The 23,539-nt window shown below is 42.3% G+C and overlaps 2 protein-coding genes and 5 non-coding genes across 10 annotated transcripts; 1 reads left to right on the forward strand and 6 right to left on the reverse strand.

Annotated features, from left to right (window-relative positions):
• Positions 1-225: 225 nt before the first annotated feature.
• LOC115138406 (glycosyltransferase 8 domain-containing protein 1-like) lies at positions 226-16,634 on the forward strand. 4 transcript variants are annotated; one of them, XM_029675251.2, is made up of 10 exons: positions 226-1,170; positions 4,171-4,217; positions 13,193-13,291; positions 13,473-13,689; positions 13,798-13,915; positions 14,344-14,428; positions 14,523-14,635; positions 14,782-14,948; positions 15,091-15,203; positions 15,612-16,634. In XM_029675251.2, the coding sequence occupies exons 2-10, from the start codon at positions 4,202-4,204 to the stop codon at positions 15,794-15,796; spliced, it is 1,113 nt and encodes a 370-aa protein (XP_029531111.1). In that variant the 5' UTR covers positions 226-1,170; positions 4,171-4,201; the 3' UTR covers positions 15,797-16,634. The 4 variants fall into 4 exon arrangements, with proteins under 4 accessions (XP_029531111.1, XP_029531106.1, XP_029531098.1 ...); XM_029675246.2 differs by lacking the exon at positions 226-1,170 and adding an exon at positions 3,877-3,973; XM_029675238.2 differs by lacking the exon at positions 226-1,170 and adding an exon at positions 3,923-3,984.
• Positions 16,635-16,702: 68 nt separating this feature from the next.
• LOC115138396 (guanine nucleotide-binding protein-like 3) lies at positions 16,703-21,985 on the reverse strand. Its single transcript, XM_029675219.2, has 15 exons — positions 21,877-21,985; positions 21,606-21,664; positions 21,131-21,271; positions 20,890-21,006; positions 20,718-20,810; positions 20,410-20,545; positions 20,200-20,303; positions 19,870-20,020; positions 19,392-19,479; positions 18,934-19,111; positions 18,466-18,608; positions 18,134-18,270; positions 17,901-18,043; positions 17,595-17,670; positions 16,703-17,316 (listed from the first exon to the last, which is right to left on the reverse strand). The coding sequence occupies exons 1-15, from the start codon at positions 21,887-21,889 to the stop codon at positions 17,213-17,215; spliced, it is 1,683 nt and encodes a 560-aa protein (XP_029531079.1). The 5' UTR covers positions 21,890-21,985; the 3' UTR covers positions 16,703-17,212.
• LOC115146467 (small nucleolar RNA SNORD19) lies at positions 17,451-17,526 on the reverse strand. Its single transcript, XR_003866160.1, has one exon. It is a non-coding gene; the product is annotated as a small nucleolar RNA SNORD19 (small nucleolar RNA).
• On the reverse strand, positions 17,776-17,849 carry LOC115146478 (small nucleolar RNA SNORD19). Its single transcript, XR_003866163.1, has one exon. It is a non-coding gene; the product is annotated as a small nucleolar RNA SNORD19 (small nucleolar RNA).
• On the reverse strand, positions 18,339-18,413 carry LOC115146471 (small nucleolar RNA SNORD19). The gene has a single exon (XR_003866162.1). It is a non-coding gene; the product is annotated as a small nucleolar RNA SNORD19 (small nucleolar RNA).
• LOC115146484 (small nucleolar RNA SNORD69) lies at positions 19,243-19,318 on the reverse strand. Its single transcript, XR_003866165.1, has one exon. It is a non-coding gene; the product is annotated as a small nucleolar RNA SNORD69 (small nucleolar RNA).
• On the reverse strand, positions 19,697-19,771 carry LOC115146463 (small nucleolar RNA SNORD19). Its single transcript, XR_003866159.1, has one exon. It is a non-coding gene; the product is annotated as a small nucleolar RNA SNORD19 (small nucleolar RNA).
• Positions 21,986-23,539: the final 1,554 nt, after the last annotated feature.

A 23,539-nucleotide genomic window follows, 5' to 3' on the forward strand; every position in this document is an offset into this window, starting at 1 on the left:
CCTTATTGTAAAATTGATTAAATTGTTGTTTTCTCATCAATCTACACACACAATACCCCATAATGACGAACCAAAACCAGGATTTTAGAAATGTTTGCATATTTATTAAAAATACAAAAACAGAAATATCACATTTACATAAGTATTCAGACCCTTTACTCAGTACTTTGTTAAAACATCTTTGGCAGCAATTACAGCCTCGAGTCTTCTTGGGTATGATGCTACAAGCTTGGATCACCTGTATTTGGGGAGTTTCTTCCATTCTTCGCTCCAGATCATCTCAAGCTCTGTCAGGTTGGATGGGGAGCGTTGCTGCACAGCAATTGTCAGGTCTTGTCTTGTTTTGCACGCTTTGTACAATTGAATACATGCTCTCAGGGTAAGTAACCATTTATACTGTACCAACTGAATCAACATAACAGACTCTGAAACAAGGATTCAGCATACTGTTACTTTTAGAACAAAGGATTCTCAGAAACTCAACTTTCACTTTAGCAATGACATCTTAACATTTCAAACAAATACAATACCAAAGCACTTCAAGTCAACTTTTCAATAACAATTTTACAGTCTGGAACTATTTTAGGGCAGTGATCTGCCTACACCCTTTGACATTTCACAGGTCTAGGACAGCTCTGGGCTTGACCTCTCTTCCTGACCTTGTGTGATATGATGCTGAGCATGCTTCTGTGTCAGTCAACAGTTCTTGTGGTGTTGCAGGTAAGTATGGTGTATGTTGTGCTGTGTGTGTGTTTTAGTCCATCACATTCTCTTTCAGGGGAACAGTTAATCTCGTCAGTGTATTGTTCTTTTGTGTTCAGTAGGTGACGACGATTGCGGCGGTACACTGCTCCTTCTGCAGTGCGGACGCGATATGAACATTCAGTGTCAGCTGGCTGTATGACGACTGCTGGCTTTCAGTGGCCATGCTCCTGGATTGTAACTGACTCTCCGTCGTTCAGTGGTGGCAGTGGTCTCGCTGACCTGTCGTAGTATCGCTTTTGTTGTTGATGTCTCTGTGCACATTTTCATTTCCTTGTAGCTGACGACCTCAGGTTGCAGCTGCTGGTTGGTGCTGGGAAGGATTGAGCGAAGACTGCGGCTCATCAACATCTGGGCTGGTGATTTGAAGTTGTCATCTGGAGTGTTGTGGTATTCAAGGAGGCTGAGGTAGGGGTTTCTCTTGTCTGCTTTTGCTTTGTCCATGAGTGATTTGGCAATCTGCACAGATTTTCCAGCAAAGCCATTACATTCAGGGTAATGTGGGCTTGTGGTGACGTGTGAACTCCCATGCTTTTGTGAAGGATTCAAACTAATTTGATTTGTAAGAGGGGCCATTGTCAGATATTAAAGTCTCTACAATGTCATTCCTGGCAAAGATCGCTTTCAGCTTGTGTATCACAGCTGCACATGTGTTGCTGTGAAGCTTGTCAAGTTTGAATTATCTGCTGTAGTAGTCCACTGTTACGTTGTAGTCCTCGTTGTTCTGGGTGAACAGATCGGTTGCCATGACCTGCCAGGGATCTGTCTGGGTTACAGTAAGGTAACATTAGCTCTTTGGTGTTTGAGGGGCGTCGTTCAAGACAGGTGGTGCATTTACCAGCAATGTCCTTTGTTTGAACATTCTAGGCCAAAATAAAACGTCCAGTGCTCTCTTGTTTGTACTTTTCCATGCCCATGTGTCCAGCATGGATCTTTGTCAAAATCTCTTCTCTGAAACTGGCAGAAATTAGGATTTTCTCTCCTTTGAAAATTATTCAGTTGATATGTGATAGTTCATCACGATGGTTCCAGAACTCTGAGATACTCAAAGGGGATTTTCTCCTCTCCTCAGTCCATCCATCCTGTATGACTTTCCTCAGCTGTGTGAGTTGTGAGTCTTTTTCTGTTTCTGCTCGGCTCTCCTTCAGTTTTGTGTCACTAACTGGTAAGATGTTGTACACAGTGTGCACTTGAATGTCTGAGGCTGCTGTCCTTGTAGGTAAGAAACTTCCTGGAGAGTGTGTCTGCGACAGGGATGTCTTTGCCTGGACGGTGAGTGATTGTGAAGTCGTATTTTTGTAGTTGAAGGATCTGTAGCCTTGGAGAGGCTGCGGCTAGTGGTTTCCTCATGATTGACTCGCAGGGTTTGTGGTCAGATTCCACAATGACTTGTCGTCTATATGTAAAGATGGAAACGCTTACATCCAAACAGAATGGCGTACAGCTCCTTTTCGATTTGATCGTTGTTGATTTCACAGTCTGTGAAAGATTTGGAAGCGTAGCCGATGGGCTTTCCTTCTTGCAGTAGCACTGCACCTAGTCCATACTTCGACGCATCCACTTGGAGTCTGAGCTCTTTGTTGGGGTCATAGTAGGCAAGGACTGGTCCTGGTTATCTCGTGATCAAGTCTTTCAGTCTCTGGAAAGCAATCTTGTGTTGCTGGTCCCAGAGGAACTCACTGGACTGCTTTAGCAGCTGACGCAGAGGTGCATTAGCATTGGAGAGGTTGCGAACTTGGCTAAGTAGTTAACCATGTCAAGCACTGTTTCTAGCTCTGCAGGGTTCTTTGGTGGATCCATTTATTTTATGGCTGAGATCTTCTGTAGATCTGGCTTTCTGCCCCTGAACAGGCAGTTAACCCACTGTTCCTAGGCCGTCATTGAAAATAAGAATTTGTTCTTAATTAACTGACTTGCCTAGTTAAATAAAGGTCTACAAAAAAAAGAGGTCAGATTTGCCAAATGGAGGGTGAGGCATTCCTGTGTGTGGATTTAGTTTTGTCTCCTTGTTGCACATGTGACATGCTGGTAGAGATTAGTTAAAACGATTTCTGTTTCCTTGCATTAGATAAGAAAAATAAGATGGCTTGTGGAGCTACACTACTCTTGCTAGTATCACTGCTCTTAATTAAGCATTATATATATATATTTACTTATTTGCTAGTATAACTGCTCTTTATTAAGCTTGACGTATCGGCCTCAAGGCTTTCATCAGAGCTTTTGTCAGTTATTTTTTAAATTAGCACCCATATGTAGACATAGCTCCACCCACATCCGTTCAATGCATTGAATGGGGTTAGAGTCCCTGCATTAAAATCACCGGTCACTAGGAGCATTTTCTTATTTGCTTATGGCCCTTAAACAGCTTGTTGAGTGTGGTCTTAGTGCCAGCAATGGTTTGTCGTGGTAAATAGACACGAAAAATATATTACACTCTAAAGAGGTATTTTAACTCAAGCGAGCAGAACGTGTGGATTTTAAAATAATCGGTTCAAAGACATACATCTGGTTTATTAGAAGCAATTATTGGTACCATGATTGTTTAAAATGAAAATATTTACACAAAGATTGACCACGAAGATCGACATTTGTCCATTCACTATAACCGGGATGATCTTTTCTGCGAACAATGCCTGTAGTACCCTGCAGTAATGCGGTTGCCTTGAATGGGGGGGGGCAGTCGTTCTCCCCTGATTGAAGCGCGATGCTTGTGAAGCTTCACACTGTGCTTCTCGTCCGTTAATCAAGCAATCCCACTTCATATACGACATACAAATATCTTAACAACTGGTCAAATTCAACGTTAAACTGATGTTGTGACAGTGAACTCCTTTGGAATGTATCATTATTCTACGTTAGACTTCGCGATTTAATTACAGGCAAATACGTAGGCAACTATCTTTACCGGCCATTCAATGGAACGGGGTTTTCCACTAGATATCACATATACAAAGTCAAATTGCCTACAAAAATTCATAAAACTAAAATGAGCTTTTTGGTCTTAATTTGTGGTTATGGTTAGGCATAAGGTTAGCAGTGTGGTTAAGGTTTGGGTTAGGTTTAAAATATTTTAAGATGAGAAATTGTAGAAATGGGCGGGGTTTATGACTTTGTGGCTGTATTAACTAGGGACAACCATTCGCGGGCGACAGACTTGTTGATGTTGAGTTGGCACTTTGGCTTTTGATGTGATTTTTTTTTTTATATGTCTGTGAGTAGGAGGCATGTGTTTATATATTATTTTAAAACGAATTTGACTTGGTTTATTCATAGCAGATCCATCCCATTTGTGCATGTGCTTATTTGTGAGACGGTGGTAAATTCTCCGTTATAAATCAAAGTACTTCGTTTTCTGTATGGATCATTATTACATATTCCGCTTCATTACTTCGTTTACTTTCTGTGCAGGCTAACAAGGAGAGCAGCAGATGACGACGCGATGTCATTACGGAGAGGTCAGTGTTGTTACATTACATACATTTGCAACAATGTGGGGTAACTAGCCCCCCCCACACAGTCCATTTACTGAAGAAGAAAAAAAGCCATGTTTGGTCAAATTTGGTGTGTATGATGGTTATGCTTAGGCAAACAAACTATGAAGGGAAATAAGTGGCTGCAGTTTACACTATTTTAGTTATTTATTTAAATGTCACTTTTAGAAAAGGGACGTTTTTCCCAAGTAAATAAATCAAATATTGAAACAAAATGGCATTGCACATCTTACTATTAATATCCTCACAGTAACAAGGTTTCCTTCCAATTGGTGACACATTTTCATGTGAATATAAAAAAAAACGCAAAAAGAGAATATGCACGTTTTACCACCATGGTGTTTCCACCGAACTGACTTGTTGCAGATTAAATCCGTGTGGGATGATGCAGTGCACATGTATTTTTTTGCTTACGTTTTCATGTACCGAGGGCCTCTCGAGTAGCACAGCAGTTTAAGGCACTGCGTGCAGTGCTGGCTGTGTTACTACAGATCCTGGTTTGATACCGGGCTGTGTCGCGACTGGGAGACCCGTAAGGAGACGCAAAATTGGCCCAGCGTCTTCCGGGTTAGGGGAGGGTTTTGCCGGCAGGGATGTCCTTGTCCCATCGTGCTCTAGCGACTCTTGTGTTGCGGGCCGGGCGCATGCACACTGACATGGTCGCCAGGTGTATGGTGTTTCCTCCGACACATTGGTGCGGCTGGCTTCCGGGTTAAGTGTGCATTGTACGGGTTGGCAGGTTTTTTTCGGAGGACTCACAGCTCTGGACTTTCGCCTCTCCCGAGTCCGTAAGGGAGTTGCAGCGATGAGACAAGACTGTAACTACCACTTGGATATGGCAAAAAAGGGGAGTAAAAAAATACATAAAATACTTGTCATCGCATTTTCAACTTGTCACAAACTGTTGCATTAAATAGTAATTGTGCCTACTTTGGTCTTGGTACATGCGCTCTAGCCAACAGGTCTCAGATACAATGCAGGTATGCTGTGCGGGTAAACTAGTATACATGATGAGATTATTATGGATAAGAGCAAGAATATTTTTATTTGTCAAACGGCAGTCAACGTCTAATTTTTTTATTTTTTATTTAAAAACTTTATTTAACCAGGAAGGCTAGTTGAGAACAAGTTCTCATTTACAACTGCGACCTGGCAAAGATAAAGCAAAGCAGTTCGACACATACAACAACACAGTTACACATGGAATAAACAAACATACAGTCAATAATACAGTAGAAAAAGTATATATATACAGTGTGCAAATGAGGTAGGATAAGGGGGGTAAGGCAATAAATAGGCCATGGTGGCGAAGTAATTACAATATAGCAATTAAACACTGGAATGGTAGATGTGCAGAAGATGAATGTGCAAGTAGAGATACTGTGGTGCAAAGGAGCTAAATAAATAAATACAGTATGGGGATGAGGTAGTTGGATGGGCTATTTACAGGTGCAGTGATCTGTGAGCTGCTCTGACAGCTGGTGCTTAAAGCTAGTGAGGGAGATATGAGTCTCCAGCTTCAGTGATTTTTGCAGTTTGTTCCAGTCATTGGCAGCAGAGAACTGGAAGGAAAGGCGGCCAAAGGAAGAATTGGCTTTGGGGTTGACCAGTGAGATATACCTGCTGGAGCGCGTGCTACGGGTGGGTGCGGCTATGGTGACCAGTGAGCAGAGATAAGGCAGGGCTTTACCTAGAAGAGACTTGTAGATGACCTGGAGCCATTGGGTTTGGTGACGAGTATGACGCGAGGGCCAGCCAATGAGAGCATACAGGTCAAAGTGGTGGGTATTATATGGGGCTTTGGTGACAAAAACGGATGGCACTGTGATAGACTGCATCCAATTTGTTGAGTAGAGTGTTGGAGGCTATTTTGTAAATGACATCACCGAAGTCGAAGATCGGTAGGAGGGTCAGTTTTACGAGGGTATGTTTGGCAGCATGAGTGAAGGATGCTTTGTTGCGAAATATGAAGTCAATTCTAGATTTAATTTTGGACTGAAGATGCTTAATGTGAGTCTGGAAGGAGAGTTTACAGTCTAACCAGACACCTAGGTATTTGTAGTTATCCACATATTCTAAGTCAGAACCATCCAGAGTAGTGATGTTGGACGGGCGGGCAGGTGCATGCAGCAATCGGTTGAAGAGCATGCATTTAGTTTTACTTGCATTTAAGAGCAGTTGGAGGCCACGGAAGGAGAGTTGTATGGCATTGAAGCTCGTCTGGAGGTTAGTTAACACAGTGTCCAAAGAAGGGCCAGAGGTATACAGAATGGTGTCGTCTGCGTAGAGGTGGATCAGAGAATCACCAGCAGCAAGCGCGACGTCATTGAAGTATACAGAGAAGAGAGTCGGCCCGAGAATTGAACCCTGTGGCACCCCCATAGAGACAGAGGTCCGGACAACAGACCCTCCGATTTGACACACCGAACTCTATCAGAGAAGTAGTTGGTGAACCAGGCGAGGCAATCATTTGAGAAACCAAGGCTGTTGAGTCTGCCAATAAGAATGTGCTGATTGACAGAGTCGAAGGCCTTGGCCAGGTCGATGAATACGGCTGCACAGTAATGTCCCTTATCAATGGTGGTTATGATATCGTTTAGGAGCGTGGCTGAGGTGCACCCATGACCAGCTCTGAAACCAGATTGTATAGCAGAGAAGGTACGGTGGGATTCGAGATGGTCAGTGATCTGTTTATCTTGGCTTTCGAAGACCTTAGAATGACAGGGTAGGATAGATATAGGTCTGTAGCAGTTTGGGTCTAGAGTGTCTCCCCCTTTGAAGAGGGGGATGACCGCGGCAGCTTTCCAATCTTTGGGGATGTCAGACGATACGAAAGAGGTTGAACAGGCTAGTAATGGGGGTTGCAACAATTTCGGAAGATAATTTTAGAAAGAGAGGGTCCAGATCGTCTAGCCCATCTGATTTGTGGGGGTCCAGATTTTGCATTTCTTCCAGAACATCAGTTATCTGGATTTGGGTGAAGGAGAAATGGGGAGGCTTGGGTGAGTTTCTGTGGAGGGTGCAGGGCTGTTGACCGGGGTAGGGGTAGCTAGGTGGAAAGCATGGCCAGCCGTAGAAAAATGGTTATTGAAATTCTCAATTATAGTGGATTTATCGGTGGTGACAGTTTCCTAGCCTCAGTGCAGTGGGCAGCTGGGAGGAGGTGCTCTTATTCTCCATGGACTTTACAGCGTCCGAGAACATTTTGGAGTTTGTGCTACAGGATGCAAATTTCTACTTGAAAAAGCTAGCCTTGGCTTTCCTAACTGCCTGTGTGTATTGGTTCCTATCTTCCCTGAAAGTTGCATATCATGGGGGCTATTTGATGCTAATGCAGAACGCCACAGTTTGTGGGCAGTCAGGTCTGGAGAGAACTAAGGGCTATATCTGTTCCTGGTTCTAAATGTTTTGATTGGGGCATGCTTATTTAAGATGGTGAGGAAGGCACTTTTTAAAGAATAGCCAGGCATCCTCTACTGACTGGATGAGGTCAATATCCTTCCAGGATACCCGGGCCAGGTCGATTAGAAAGGCCTGCTCGCTGAAGTGTTTTTTAGGGAGCGTTTGACAGTGATGAGAGTTGGTCGTTTGACCGCAGACCCATTACGGATGCAGGCAATGAGACAGTGATCGCTGAGATCTTGGTTGAAAACAGCAGAGGTGTGTTTGGAGGGCAAGTTGGTTAGGAATATCTATGAATTTGGGGTTGTACCTGGTGGGTTCATTGATATTTTGTGTGAGATTGAGGGCATCAAGCTTAGATTGTAGGATGGCTGGGGTGTTAAGCATGTTCCAGTTTAGGTCACCTAGCAGCACAATCTCTGAAGATCGATGGGGGGCATACAATTCACATTTGGTGTCCAAGGCACAGCTGGGGGCAGAGGGTGGTCTATAGCAAGCGGCAACAGTGAGAGACTTGTTTCTGGAAAGGTGGATTTTTAAAAGTAGAAGCTCAAATTGTTTGGGTACAGACCTGGATAGTAAGACAGATCTCTGCAGGCTATCTCTGCAGTATATTGCAACACCAGCCCCTTTGGCAGTTCTATCTTGTTGGAAAATGTTATAGTTAGGGATGGAACTGTCAGGGTTTCTGGTGGTCTTCCTAAGCCAGGATTCAGACACGTCTAGGACATCCGGGTTGGCAGAGTGTGCTAAAGCAGTGGATAAAACAAACTTAGGAAGTAAGCTTCTAATGTTAACATGCATGAAACCAAGGCTTTTACGGTTACAGAAGTCAACAAATGAGATCACCTGGGGAGTAGGAGTGGAGCTAGGCACTGCAGGGCCTGGATTAATCTCTACATCACCAGAAGAAAAGAGGAGGAGTAGTATAAGGGTACTGCTAAAGGCTATCAGAACTGGTGATCTAGTATGTTCGGAACAGAGAGTAAAAGGAGCAGGTTTCTGGCAACGATAGACTCGATTCAAGGCAAAATGTACAGTCGTGGCCAAAAGTTTTGAGAATGACACATATTTATTTTCACAAAGTCTGAAGAGTTATCAGATGAATTGCAATTAATTACAAAGTCCCTCTTTGCCATGCAAATGAACTGAATCCCCCCCAAAACATTCCCACTGCATTTCAGCCCTGCCACAAAAGGACTAGTGGTTCTCTTGTTAACACAGGTGTGAGTTTTGACGAGGACAAGGCTGGAGCACTCTGTCATGCTTATTGAGTTCGAATAACAGACTGGAAGCTTCAAAAAGAGGGTGATGCTTGGAATCATTGTTCTCCTCTGTCAACCATGGCTACCTGCAAGGAAACACGTGCCGTCATCATTGCTTTGCACAAAAAGGGCTTCACAAGCAAGGATATTGCAGCCAGTAAGAATGCACCTAAATCAACCATTTATCGGATCATCAAGAACATCAAGGAGAGGGGTTCAATTGTTGTGAAGAAGGCTTCAGGGCGCCCAAGAAGGTCCTGACGCTTGCTGGACTGTCTCCTAAAGTTGATTCAGCTGCAGGATCGGTACAGAGCTTGCTCTGAAATGGCAGCAGGCAGGTGTGAGTGCATCTGCATGCACAATGAGGCGAAGACTTTTGGAGGATGGCCTGGTGTCAAGAAGGGCAGCAAAGAAGCCACTTCTCTCCAGGAAAAACATCAGGGACAGACTGATATTCTGCAAAAGGTACAGGGATTGGACTGCTGAGGACTGGGGTAAAGTCATTTTCTCTGATGAATCCCCTTTCCGATTGTTTGGGGCATCCGGAAAAAAGCTTGTCCGGAGATAAGGTGAGCGCTACCATCAGTCCTGTGTCATGCCAACAGTAAAGCATCCTGAGACCATTCATGTGTGGGGTTGCTTCTCAGCCAAGGGAGTGGGCTCACGCACAATTTTGCCTAAGAACACAGCCATGAATAAAGAATGGTACCAACACATCCTCCGAGAGCAACTTCTCCCAACCATCCAGGAACAGTTTGGTGACGAACAATGCCTTTGGTGACGAACAATGCCTTTGTTCCAGCATGATGGAGCACCTTGCCATAAGGGGAACAAAACATCGATATTTTGGGTCCATGGTCAAGAAACCCCCCAGACCTTTATCCCGTTGGGAACTTGTGGTCAATCCTCAAGAGGCGGGTGGACAAACAAAAACCCACAAATTCTGACTAACTCCAAGCATTGATTATGCAAGAATGGGCTGCCATCAGTCAGGATGTGGCCCAGAAGTTAATTGACAGCATGCCAGGGCAGATTGCAGAGGTCTTGAAAAAGAAGGGGCAACACTGCAAATATTGACTCTTTGCTTCAACTTCATGTAATTGTCAATAAAAGCCTTTGACACTTATGAAACGATTGTAATTATACTTCAGTATTCCATAGTTACATCTGACAAAAATATCTAAAGACACTGAAGCCGCAAACTTTGGAAATTAATATTTGTGTCATTCTCAACTTTTGGCCATGACTGTACAGACCGGTATGGTAGGATGTGAGTACATTGGAGGTAAACCTAGGTGTTGAGTAATGATGAGCAAGATATTGTCTCTAGAGACGTTTAAACCAGGTGATGTCACCGCATATGTGGGAGGTGGAACTAAATGGTAGGTTAAGGCATATTGAGCAGGGCTAGTGGCTCTACAGTGAAATAAGACAATCACTAACCAGGACAGTGATGGACAAGGCATATTGATATTAGGGAGAGGCATGTGTAGCCGAGTGATCATAGGGGTCCAGTGAGTGGTTGGGCTGGCTGGAGACACGGCGACTTAGACAGCTAGCAGGCTGGGGCTAGCAGAAGGGCCTTAGAAGGGCCTTAGAAGGACGTCGCGATGGAGGAAAGTCTCTTTTAGCCTCCGCGTGCGGTGACATCGATAGACCAGTCGTGATGGATTAGTAGGGTTCCGAGTAGCAGAGGGGTCCAAGTCCAATTGGGAGAATAGGTATAGTGGCCCAAGAAATTGACCGATGGATCTATTCAGCTAACAGCCCAATATGCTCTGGACAGCTAGCAGATGACATTCAGGGGACATCGTGATGGAGGGGCCTGTTGGGGGGGAGAACTCTGGCAGATTACATCTGTAGTCCAGTTGTGATGGATAAGCAGGGCTTCGTTGAGTAAAAGGGGCCCAGGCCAATTGGAAAAAAAGGTATAGTGGCCCGAGAAATTAGCCAATGGGCCTGTTAGCTAACAGCCCGATATGCTCTAGACAGCTAGCAGGCTAGCATTCAAGGGACGTTGCGACGTAAGGGCCAGCTGAGTATCCCCTCGAGCATATTATGTCGGTTGTCCAGTCGTGAAGGATCGGCGGTGTTCGGTGCCCCGTACCGGTAGAAGAAGGGGTCCGGGTATTGTAGCCCAGGAGTGGCTGATGGGCCTCTTCAGCTAGCCGGGAGATGGGCCTAGCATGGGCTAGCTCCAGGCTAATTGTGCTTGCTCCGGGACACATGTTAGCCAGGAGTAGTCACTTGGACTGCGATGATCCAGGTGAAAAGGTTCAGAGCTTGTGGTAGGAATCCAGGGATATGGAGAGAAAATAGGTCCGGTATGAATCGCATTGTACAAACTGATGAGAGGTTTCTGAGCTAAAGGTTAGCTGATGACCGCTAGCGGTGGTTAGCTGACTACTAGCTAGTAGCTAGTGAGCTGGCTAGCTTCTGTTGGTGAATTCCGGTTCCGAGGTAAATAAAAATACTTTAGAAAAAACAGATCCACACCACATTGGGTGAGGCGGGTTGCAGGAGAGTATTTTGAAGTCGAGGTTTAGAAAATATATGCAAAGAAAAATATATAAAATGATATATACATGGGACAGACGTTTGACTGCTACGACATCTTCGATTCAAGATAATCACGTCACCCAGTGGTGTAAAACTACTTTAAAGTACTAAGTAGTTTTTTGGGGGATTATCTGTACTTTACTATTTATATTTTTGTCAACTTTGACTTTTACCTCACTACATTCCTAAAGAAAATAATGTATTTCTTTACTCCATACTTTTACCCTGACACACAAAGGTGTGTTATATTTTGAAAGGAAAATGATCCAATTCACTCACTTATCAAGAGAACACCTCTTGTCATCCCTACTGTCTCTGATCTGGCGGACTCGCTAAACACAAATACTTCATTTGTTAAAAAAATTTTAAATGACCTTTTATTTAACTAGGCAAGTTGGTTAAGAAAATGTACAATGACCAGGGAACAGTGGGTTAACTGCCTTGTTCAGTGGCAGAACTAATTATTTTTACCTTGTCAGCTCTGGGATTCGATCCGGCAACCTTTCAGTTACTGGCCCAACGCTCTAACCACTAGCTACCTGCCGCCCCAAGTCGATAAAAAAGAATAGGAAAATTGTGCCGTCTGGTTTGCTTAATATAAGCCATTTGTAATGGTTTATACTTTTACATTTGATACTTAAGTACATTTTAGCAATTCCATTTACTTGTGACACTTAAGTATATTTAAAACCAAATACTTTTAGACTTTTACTCAAGTAGTATTTTACTAGGTGACTCTTTTTTACTGGGAGTCATTTTCTATTAAGATATATCTTTACTTTTACTTTTAAGTTTGAGTACTTTTTCCCACCAATGATGTCACCAGAATATGACTCTCAATATTTATTGAAAAGGAGCATCAAGATCACCGTGCACTTTCACCACCATGTGAAGTTCATCATAATTTTTTAATCTGTAGCCTAATAAACTGCATGGTTTCCCGAGTCATAGTGGGAGGATTATACACCATGTCATTGCATCACTCCAAGTTTACTTCGATATGATGGTTGTTACAGTATATTAATATTTGCACATAAAGGTGTTTCCACTGCCATTTCTCGCATAATTAATTTTACAAACACAAAAAGATCCCACTGTCAAACGAACAAATGATCTGTTGGCATTTTTTAAATTGTAAAGAAAATGACTATTTCCATCACAGCTGTTGTGATTTCTTTATATGGTATGATTTTACTCTCTTAACCTGTGGATAGAAATGTGATTTGTGAGGACCCTCTTTTCATTTTCACGCTGTTGTGATTTCTTTATATGGTATGATTTTACTCTCTTAACCTGTGGATAGAAATGTGATTTGTGAGGACCCTCTTTTCATTTTCACGCCAAATCATGTCCAAGTCATCCTACAGCAGTCAAGGAAAGTGTTGGGATATTTTTTTGTGACATAAAGTGGCTTCTGTGAGAATTCAAGGAGCTTAAAATATATTTTTGTTTTTATTTCTATGGTGCTATAATTAGTGTTCAGTGTTATCAGGAAGGGGATCTGTGACTGAACTGTATGGAACACTTTTCTTCAGTAGGATGAGAACATCTAAAGAGTAAGTCCAAAGGCCAGCAGATGGCGATATTGAGTCGTTTCATCTTACTGTCCAAAAGCAATGCAAGGTGAAATGACTCAATATCGCCATCCTCTGGCCTTAGGGCTGTCTCTTAAAATGTTTTCATCCTTTCTTCTCCCTGCTCTGTATTTTTCAGTAAATGTGGCCATCCTTGTGCTGCTGGCAGTAGCATTTCTGATCATCGTGCAACGGAATCTCCTGAATCTCAATGACTTCCTTAGAAGTGAGAATCCAGGTAAATGTTTCCATATCTGGTAGTGGGTGCAATTTGTAAACACTCTGTTTTCTCATACAACATTTAGGGTGCTGATGGATATGTGTAGTGTTCTGCATTGTGTGGTCTTTATACCACTGACTGCATTACAGATCACCCTGATCTAAACTGAAGTGAATTGAACTGAATGTTCTTCTTACAGATGCAGTGCCAGGTATGATTCTGCCATTTGAGTCTGAGTTTTCTCCTGAGCTCAGACCAGACCTTGTGAGAACTGGGGAGAAGATCCCAGTGGTCATTACTGCTGCAGAGGAGAGACTGGGAGCTGTGGTGGCTGCCATGAACAGTGTCTACCAGAACAGCAAAGCCAACATTGTGTTCAACATTGTGACCATGAATGACACTGTGGATCACCTCAAGTGAGTGATTAACACGTTACCTCTGCCATGCTGTTAATAAAAAGCACAACAGAGACTTGTTTGAGGCTGAATGATGTTAGTGTTTTTAATGCCCATTTCAATCCCCAGAGTGTGGATGACTAAGACTCAGCTTAACAATGTCAAGCACAAGATCATCATATTTGAGCCCCAACTTCTCAATGGGAAGATTACCAAAAATCCTCAGAAGCTTGACTCTGTGAAACCGGTGAGGCAGACCACATTTATTATAGATGTTGATATTCATAGATAATACAGTGAGCTCCTAAAGTATTGGGACAGTGACAATTTTGTGTGACAATTTATTTAGGCTCTGTAGTCTAGCATTTTGAATTTGAAATGATACAATGACTGAGGTTAAGTGCAGACTGTCATCTTTAATTATTATTATTTTTAACTTTAGTTTATTTGGTAAATATTTTCGTAACTCTTTCTTGAACCTTATTGTTGGTTAAGGGCTTGTAAGTAAGCATTTCATGGTATGTGACACAGTTTTATTTAAATTTGAGGGTATTTTTATCCATATCGGGAGAACTGTTTATTCTATTCTTATTTACAATAAAAGTTACTCTAAAATGACACAATATACATACTGCTGTTAATATTAATACTACTCGTTTGCTTTATTTGTTTTAGTTGACCTTTGCCAGATTTTACATGCCGGTATTCATACCAGATGCAGAAAAGGCCATTTATTTGGATGATGACATCATTGTACAAGGTAGCGCTTAACTGAACATGATAATGTTTTGCACAGTAAGATTATTTCTTAACTGAAAGAGAATAAAGAATGAGAAGTAAACATATGTTTGCAGGGGACATCCAAGAGCTTTTTGACACAAGCCTAAAGTCAGGTCACGCAGCTGCGTTCTCAGACGACTGTGATTCTGCATCCACAAAGGGCATCGTTCGAGGGGCTGGGACCCAGGTACACAACACCAGCTGTAGACAAAAAAATAGAGTGATTAAAGCCTCTGTATAAAAACTAATGATGTGAAAAGCATATTTTTTTGTACTTTGTGTCATATATCAAATATTGGCAATGATTTAATCTTCTCAAGTATATTCCTTTAGAACAATTACATTGGCTTCCTGGACTTTAAAAAAGAGGCCATCAAGAAGCTGGGCATGAGGGCTAACACGTGTTCCTTTAATCCCGGAGTGATCGTGGCCAACCTGACGGAGTGGAAGCGTCAGAACATCACCAACCAACTGGAACACTGGATGGAGCTCAACGCACAGTAAGTCACCTGGAGGGCCACACAGCCACAGTGTCAGAATTCCCACAGCCCTCCAGAGATGAAAAAAAATCTCCCACAGATTGTAGACTATTGTAAAGCACTCAGTTTGAGTTTATTTGCTTTAATTTTATTCCATTGTCAGAGAGGACCTCTACAGTAAGAACCTGGCAGAGAGTATTACCACACCTCCCCTGCTCATTGTCTTCTACAAACACCACTCCAGCATCGACCCCATGTGGCACGTCAGACACCTAGGTAAGAACTGTTACACATTTCTCGACAGACCGTAGTATTTGATTAGATAGCCTTCATATAATGTAGCAAGTTTACCCACTGAGCCAACAGCTGTTTTCCCACCAATGTTTTTGCACTTGCAGTGGAGAGAGAGCACATGTGTGGGGGTAAGAGAAGTTGAGGAGGAACTGTTCGGGGGGGGGGTGGTCTTTGCTGTCTGTCTCCCATGTTTCCCTAACAATGAGCTGCAGACAGCCCTGGCACACTTAGTGATGCAATGTTGTATCATCATTGCCCTTTCTGACTGGCAGCCTAATTTATTGGCCTTTGTTTGCATAGAAACTCAGTATTGCTCTATTTCCAATTTGTAAGTCGCTCTGGATAAGAGCGTCTGCTAAATGACTTAAATGTAAATGTAAATGTTTTCAGGGGCTACTGGTGCTGGAAACCGCTACTCTCCCCAGTTTGTGAAAGCTGCCAAACTCCTCCATTGGAACGGACATTACAAACCATGGTCCAGGACCTCTTCATTCACCGAAGTCTGGGACAAGTGGTATATTCAGGACCCCATGCGTAAATTCCATCCAGTTCGGAAACATGCAGGGGACAAGTAGACTAAAGCAGGGATGTGACCAGACGAAAGCTAGTCTGCCTCTACCTGTCTGTCCTCCCAAAGTGACTTCTCAGGAACCCTAACGTGATGCAAGCCCATTCCAGTGATATGTCTACTGTTTACCATGCAGTGATGTAGATCTCAGGCAGAGACAGCGGCATGTTACAGATAGAAATGTATCATACATCTCAATAGTCTAGTAGTGGTCTTATTTCACATCAGTTGAGATGCGCCAATGGTTCTATGCTTAGCTTCATGAGACAAGATAATCATGTGCCTGTGTTCAGGAACGAGCCCTCTAACAATTTGCCAAGATTGCCTCTTTCCTTAGACTTTTACTTTGATTCATTCTGTCAGAACAAGGATCAATCTTTGTTTCTGCTGGTTGTCTCGCACTTTAACTCTTTTGTATATCACTACCACAACACTAAACTTTACACAACAAATAGTTATAAACAAGCTTGAAGCCTACTATCCTTTCTCTTGATTGCAAAGGATGGATATAATGGTATACACAAACCACTATGGTATCAATACATGTGCAATAGCATGTGTCGAATAGCTTATTTACATCATTGACACTTATCTAGAGTGCATACATTCTCATACTGGTTGCCCGTGGGAATCAAAACCACACAGGACCAACTCCTATGGTTTTTATTTTAAAGTATTCTCAACCGCTACACGCCTCCTGATAATGTGGTGATTGCTTACAGCTGTTACAAGTCAGTCAGGGCTTATTTTTCTACTCTACTTTGTACAAAGGATTATTCTAGCAGAAATATTCAAATAGTGTCATCCTTTTGTAAAAGAAGCTTAATAAAACCAAGTCAACTACCTGGAGTCTTGGTTATGTTATCAACACCATGTCAAAGCAAATTAAACACAATTACTGGAATGAAAGCACTTGGGAAATTATGGATCAATTTATTTGTTTTGAGGCTATTCACATGGACCTGTACTCAAAAGGCAAAACATTTACCAACTCATTATACAGGTTACATGCACACAGAGGCCTTAAACAGTCACTTGATTCTAATAGCCTGTCATGGAAATTCTACACAGGGACAAATAAGTCAATCTTCACTGTTAATAATTAAAGTGGAGGTTCTAACAAACTTGATGCATCATCGTACACGTCTGTCAGGAACTCTCAGGGCAGTCCTGTTAGAGCTCATACTGGTTACCGTCACGTTGCATAGATGTTGCCGGAACCAACCCAATGAACATATTCTGGGTGTTCTGCCAGATGGTCCGTAGGAGAGGGTAATGTCACCTCCCACTCATATCTTTACCAAGAACCAAGGATTATTTAAACCACTAAAATAAGATTTTCCATCACACAGGTCTACAGAACAGATGGTGCCAGTACAGTTTAGACGTGACAAAAGACTTGAGAAACAAAAAGGACAGATGTTCATTTAAAATCTGTGTTGAAGTCATAGGTGTCATCTGTGTGGACTGAGGAGAGGTCAATGTTGACTGGGACAGGAATCTGTAACCTCACCTTGGCTTGTTTGTCTGCAAAAGAGAAATAATTTCTTCAGTGACATTGACAACAATTGTTTGGGAATGTGACAGGAATTACTGAATGAATGAAATACAAAAAAAAAAATCTAATTTCATAATAGATTCCAGGCAAGGTACTCCCGTCTGGCTCAGCAGTGGATCAGAGTTGGATTAGAAGTCTTCACTTGAAATTCAGACTTGCGTTATTGTCCTCATTTCCACACAGACTAACTCTACATTAACTAGGCATGGAACAGGAATGAAGCTGGTTCTCTTTTTTATTGATTTACTTGTGACTGGTGTCTTTATTTGTGGTTCATCTGTTTCCGCAGTCACTTCCTCAGACACCTCTTTAACCCCACCAGCCTGAAATTAAGAGGAAGATATTGCAGTAGTAACTCAGCTTTGCCCTGAAAAGATATTTGGTTTACCAAAAAATGCATTTGATTATTGATTACAGGCGAGGTACTCGCTCAGCAGGGGATCAGAGTTGGATTAGAAGTCTTCACTTTAAAATCAGACTTGCGTTTTTGTCCTCATTTCCATGATAGCAGACTACTTTTATCTGATTCATCAGGTTAAAAATGTTCAGCTACCTCTTTGTTTTCACAGCTACCCTCCATATCTTCCTCAGTGGGCTCTGGAGCAGGTTTTTCCTCAACAGCGTCACTCAGCACTCCGGCGGTGGGGCCTTTAGACAGGAGGACAATGCTGCTGGCCTGGTTTGGGAACTTTACACCTGGGAGGAGAGTGGGTCAGTCATCATCACACAACACACTCATTACTGTAAAATGAAACTACTTTTAATTCTATTAGAGAAAATACTTACTTCTTAGAGTCTCCTCGTTGCCTTTCCGCAACTTGTCCAAGTCCCACCCCTTCTGCATCTCTCTTACAATGTCTTCAGAGAGGTATGGGGGAAGGCTTGGCTTCTCAGGGGCTTTGCAGTGGTAACTCAGCTTTGCACTGAAAATATATAATTTATTGGTATATAAAATAAATATTCTAGTTTCCAGGCAAGGTACTCCACCTGGCTCAACAGTGGGATCAGAGTTGGATTAGAAGTCTTCACTTAAATTCAAGAATTGCGTTAATTATCCTCATTTCCCATGCTAACCTGCATATAAATGTGTAACAAATAGTAACGATGACAACACTAACCCTGTCCAATCATCGAGGAAGGTAGAGGCAGCCAGTTCTGTGTTGGGGACTCCACCCTTCTGTAAAAATCCACGCTTCTTGGCAAAAAAGGATAAAAACTCCAGGGAGTTTCTAAAGTCTGGAACATTGTACTGAAGCATTACCTGAAAGACAAAGTCCATGATTACCTATCAGTATGCTCAGAAGAGCTAGGCCTTGATCTTAAACTTGGCAGTAAAATGTCCTTACACCAGTTTTATTTAACTAGGCAAGTCCGTTAAGAACAAATTCTTATTTACAATGACGGTCTACCCCAGGCCAAACCCTAACGATGCTGGGCCAATTGTGCACCGCCCTATGGGACTCCCATATAACAGCCGGTTGGGATACAGCCTGGGATTGAACCAGGGTCAGTAGTGACACCTCTAGCACTGAGATGCTGCGCCACTTGGGAGCCCAAGTGAGTAGCAGGGATCTCCGCCGTCTCACCTGTTGCTTGTTGCACTGTTTGAGCAGGGTCCTGACGGCCTCTAGAACAGTCTCCTGCTTATCCTCCACCTGGAGACTCCTCAGCGCCATGGCAGCTTTTGGGTTAGACTGGGCTGCCACTATCCCTGGGCTGTCAATCATTTTGACATTCTTAGATATGTGGACGTCTTGGAAGCACCTGCAAGGGTCAGACATCAGGTGTGTTAGGTGGGAAGCTTCAAATGACAGTCATGCATTGAGCAAATAGAGGAAAACAGATATAGCCAAGTGTTTGACTGTTTTGCCCTAATTGGCAAGACCCAGATGAAGTGTATGAAGCTCAGTGTTGTATTGAATATAGACTCCACGGTTTTGTCAGATCTTCAACTTCATCACGCTTCATACAACTCCTCACCATCTGCAAATAAAACTGACCCCATCACTATCATGAATTATTAAAATGGTTCTGCTTCACACACCTGGTGATCCCTCTCTGGACTCCTGCATTACAGGCCCTCATCCCCTTCAGGCTGTTAATCAGACTGCTCTTCCCCACATTTGGGAACCCTGAGGGGACAGAGGAGGGCATCAGAGGTGCAAGTCATAGACAACGGGTATTTATACTGTGCAGGATAAACCCTTAAAGATTAATCATATTGTCAAGGGGTCCTGATATAGCAGACATAACGTGCTAATTTGCGCTTGCAGTCATGATATAATTGATCAAATAAACTGAAAGAACACAAGAGATCAGACATAGGGTACCCAACAGGGCACTGTGATTGCTATGTATGAGATCAGAGTTGGATTATTAGTCTTCACAGACATCAGTAGTTCACATAAATCCTCATCATTTCTCATCCACAACCCTTCAATAACACCACTTCAGAGCCATACTAATCAAGGGAAAAGATGCTGTTCATGTTTGAGTAATGGTTAGGGGAGTAATTTACTTACCGACTAAGCCCACTTTTAGTGAGCCCCCTCTCCCTGTTGCATTTGCATAGTCCCCCAGGAGCTGGAGAAGACTGCTGCTGCCATAACAGGCCACTCCTTTGGTCTGGTCTACTACTCCGTTAAGAGTTGCAAACCTGGCCTTCTTCTCTTGCTGTTTAAAAATAAATAAACATGTAAATGCATTAATTATCAATATTCTAATAGTCTACACAGTAATTACCCACATTCTACATTCTGCGCAGGTGACTGAAGCTGGTCATCAATATGGAACGCCCCCAAGTAGTCAGTGAAATTAATCCCATTCAAATATTTGGTACTGCATTTACATACCACTGTTTTGTCCTGTTGTTGTGTGGATGCCTTGAACGCCACAGCAGGGAACTCAAGCTGAAGACACTGTAGCCACTTCTCCACATTCTCTTTAGGGACAAGATCTGAAGGATGGAAAATGTAATTTACGGTATTAAAGTTTAACTACTTTTTGAAGTTAAACTTAAAATATAATAGACATGAAAGAATGTTCTCCCATAAGGTTATTACCTATTTTGTTCAACAGGAATAGTAGTTTCTTGTTTCCTTCCCCCTTCAGCACAGCTTCCTCTAGCTGTGGGCATCTGCAGCCAAGGGGATCTCTTGCATCTAGGATTTCAACAATGATGTCAGAGGCATCGATCACCTGGAGTAAATATGAGAGTAGCCTAATGAATATTGATTCACTGGGACACTCAGGTAGGGCATGTTTTCATAATACCTTCTGTCTTGCAGAGCAACTCAGCCAGACAAGGGCTATCCTTTTCTTAACTGGGACTTAATGCCAACAGACATGTGGCAATGTGTAATAATCTCACCTTGTTTAATTCTGAACAAAGGTGCTTCTTCGAATTCCTTGGGTCACTTTGTTTCACCATCTGTTTCACAAGGACCTCCTGTGACGGTAACTCCTGTGGAGTTAAAAAGTGGAGTTAAAATAGTGTCAAGTTACACGGGGGGCATGATCTTTGACACACCCATTTTCTTTACCTTTCTAGCTTTCTTCGCTTTAGGGTCTGCATCCCTGCTGGCAGAGTTTTCCTTCTTCCTCTTCTGAGCCCGTTCTTGTTGCTTGGCAAGCTTCTTTTTCTCCTTTTCTTCTTCAAGCTGGGTTGGAGAGCAGGTAAAAACAAATGAATCATAGACCTAATTATTTTGCCCCCTAAAATATGAAATTGATGAGCCCACACATGTACCTGGATGTTATCCCAAAAACAGTTCATGGCCTCACCTTTGACCTCCTCTGTTCTGCTTCCCTCAGAATATCCTCTTTGAATGGTGCTTTGTTGGGAACTCCAATATCCTTTTTCACTTTTTTGCCAACTCCTTTCTTTTTTGCATATTTTCTTAGTTTTTTGTTGTGTTCTCGGACCTAAAAACAAACAAATTAGATTAGAAATCATGGCAAGACAAAAATCGCTTTCATATATACATTATATACGCACATCTGTCATACAACAAGATGGCGCCGACATAGAGGCAAAGCTGCCATGTATCTCCTAAACAATTTACAAGCTTTTGCTACACCCGCAATAACATCTGCTAAATATTTGTATGCGACCAATGCAATCTGATTTTGACACTATCTCCAACAGAGTTAACGTTGGCTACCTATCGTTAACAAAAAAAAAAATTACGTTAGCAGTGTATGACATCAGCTAGGAAAGAGAGTGGTGACAGAAATGAGTGCAATTCACAATGTTTACCTTTTTCTGTATTTTGTAACGTTTGGAGCAAGACACGCGTTTACTTGCTTTCTTTAACCCTGAAAAACATTAACGAAATTCTAGCCAGGGTTGGCTTCCTAACAACCTAATGCTAGCTAGAGAGCTAACGTTATGACTGTATAGCCAGCATTGGCAGTCTAACTGGCAATGAAAATGTATTCAACTGAACCACAACAAATACTACATTAATTGTAATTAATACAGAAAAAACTATGCTCAAGCCAAATGTAAAGACTTTAGCTACACTTACCTGGACGCTTCATTGCAGTGCTATAGGTCTGACAATGCGATTCCAAAATTCTGCTGCACGTGGAACCAGGAGCTAGCTGTCTGAGTCTCGTCAGCAGCACAAAAAAAGTAGTTCCGGGTCACGGCATTTCCTAAATAAAAGTACCCCACGTAATACACTATAGGCATATCAATTCAATATAGGCTTATAAACTATTCTAGGTGCCAAAATAAAAGTGGGGTTGGTATTATCCACTAATGGGGCGGCAGGGTAGCCTAGTGGTTAGAGCATTGGACAAGTAACCGAAAGGTTACAAGTTCAAATCCACGAGCTGACAAGGTACAAAATATGTCTTCCTGCCCCTGAACAGGCAGTTAACCCACTGTTCCTAGGCCGTCATTGAAAATAAGAATTTGTTCTTAACTGACTTGCCTAGTAAAATAAAATAAAAAACTATCCCACTGGCTGTATCAAAGTTGTTTCCACGTCCTTTCAATGAAATTACATTGAACCAATGTGAAAGAGACATTGGATTGATGTCTGTGCCCGGTGGGTAGGATCTGTAGAATCTCTATGTATGGTGTTATTTCATGAGGGACATTGGCCCCCCAATGGTGGAACAAACTCCCTCACGACGCCAGGACAGCGGAGTCAATCACCACCTTCCGGAGACACCTGAAACCCCACCTCTTTAAGGAATACCTAGGATAGGATAAGTAATCCTTCTCACCCCCCTTAAAAGATTTAGATGCACTATTGTAAAGTGGCAGTTCCACTGGATGTCATAAGGTGAACGCACCAATTTGTAAGTCGCTCTGGATAAGAGCGTCTGCTAAATGACTTAAATGTAAATGTAGGTAGGCCAGTTGAGAACAAGTTCTCATTTACAACTGTTACCTGGCCAAGCAAGATAATGCGACAAAAACAATACAGAGTTACACAAACAAACATAGTCCATAACACAAAAGAAAATAAAAATTGAAAGATCTATGTACAGTGTGTGCAAATGTAGGGAGGTAGGCAATAAATAGGCCATAGAGGCGGAAATAATTACAATTTACAAATCAAATCAAATTGTATTTGTCACATACACATGGTTAGCAGATGTTAATGCGAGTGTAGCGAAATGCTTGTGCTTCTAGTTCCGACAATGCAGTAATAACCAACAAGTAATCTAACTAACAATTCCAAAACTGCTGTCTTATACACAGTGTAAGGGGATAAAGAATATGTACATAAAGATATATGAATGAGTGATGGTACAGAGCAGCATAGGCAAGATACAGTAGATGGTATCGAGTACAGTATATACATATGAGATGAGTATGTAAACAAAGTGGCATAGTTAAAGTGGCTAGTGATACATGTATTACATAAGGATGCAGTCGATGATATAGAGTACAGTATATACGTATGCATATGAGATGAATAATGTAGGGTATGTAACATTATATTAGGTAGCATTGTTTAAAGTGGCTAGTGATATATTTTACATCATTTCCCATTATTAAAGTGGCTGGAGTTGAGTCGGTGTCAGTGTGTTGGCAGCAGCCACTCAATGTTAGTGGTGGCTGTTTAACAGTCTGATGGCCTTGAGATAGAAGCTGTTTTTCAGTCTCTCGGTCCCAGCTTTGATGCACCTGTACTGACCTCGCTGCTGCGCCTTCTTCACGATGCTGTCTGT

This window comes from Oncorhynchus nerka, linkage group LG2 (assembly GCF_034236695.1).
Source record: "Oncorhynchus nerka isolate Pitt River linkage group LG2, Oner_Uvic_2.0, whole genome shotgun sequence".
NCBI classification, from domain to species: Eukaryota; Metazoa; Chordata; class Actinopteri; order Salmoniformes; family Salmonidae; genus Oncorhynchus; species Oncorhynchus nerka.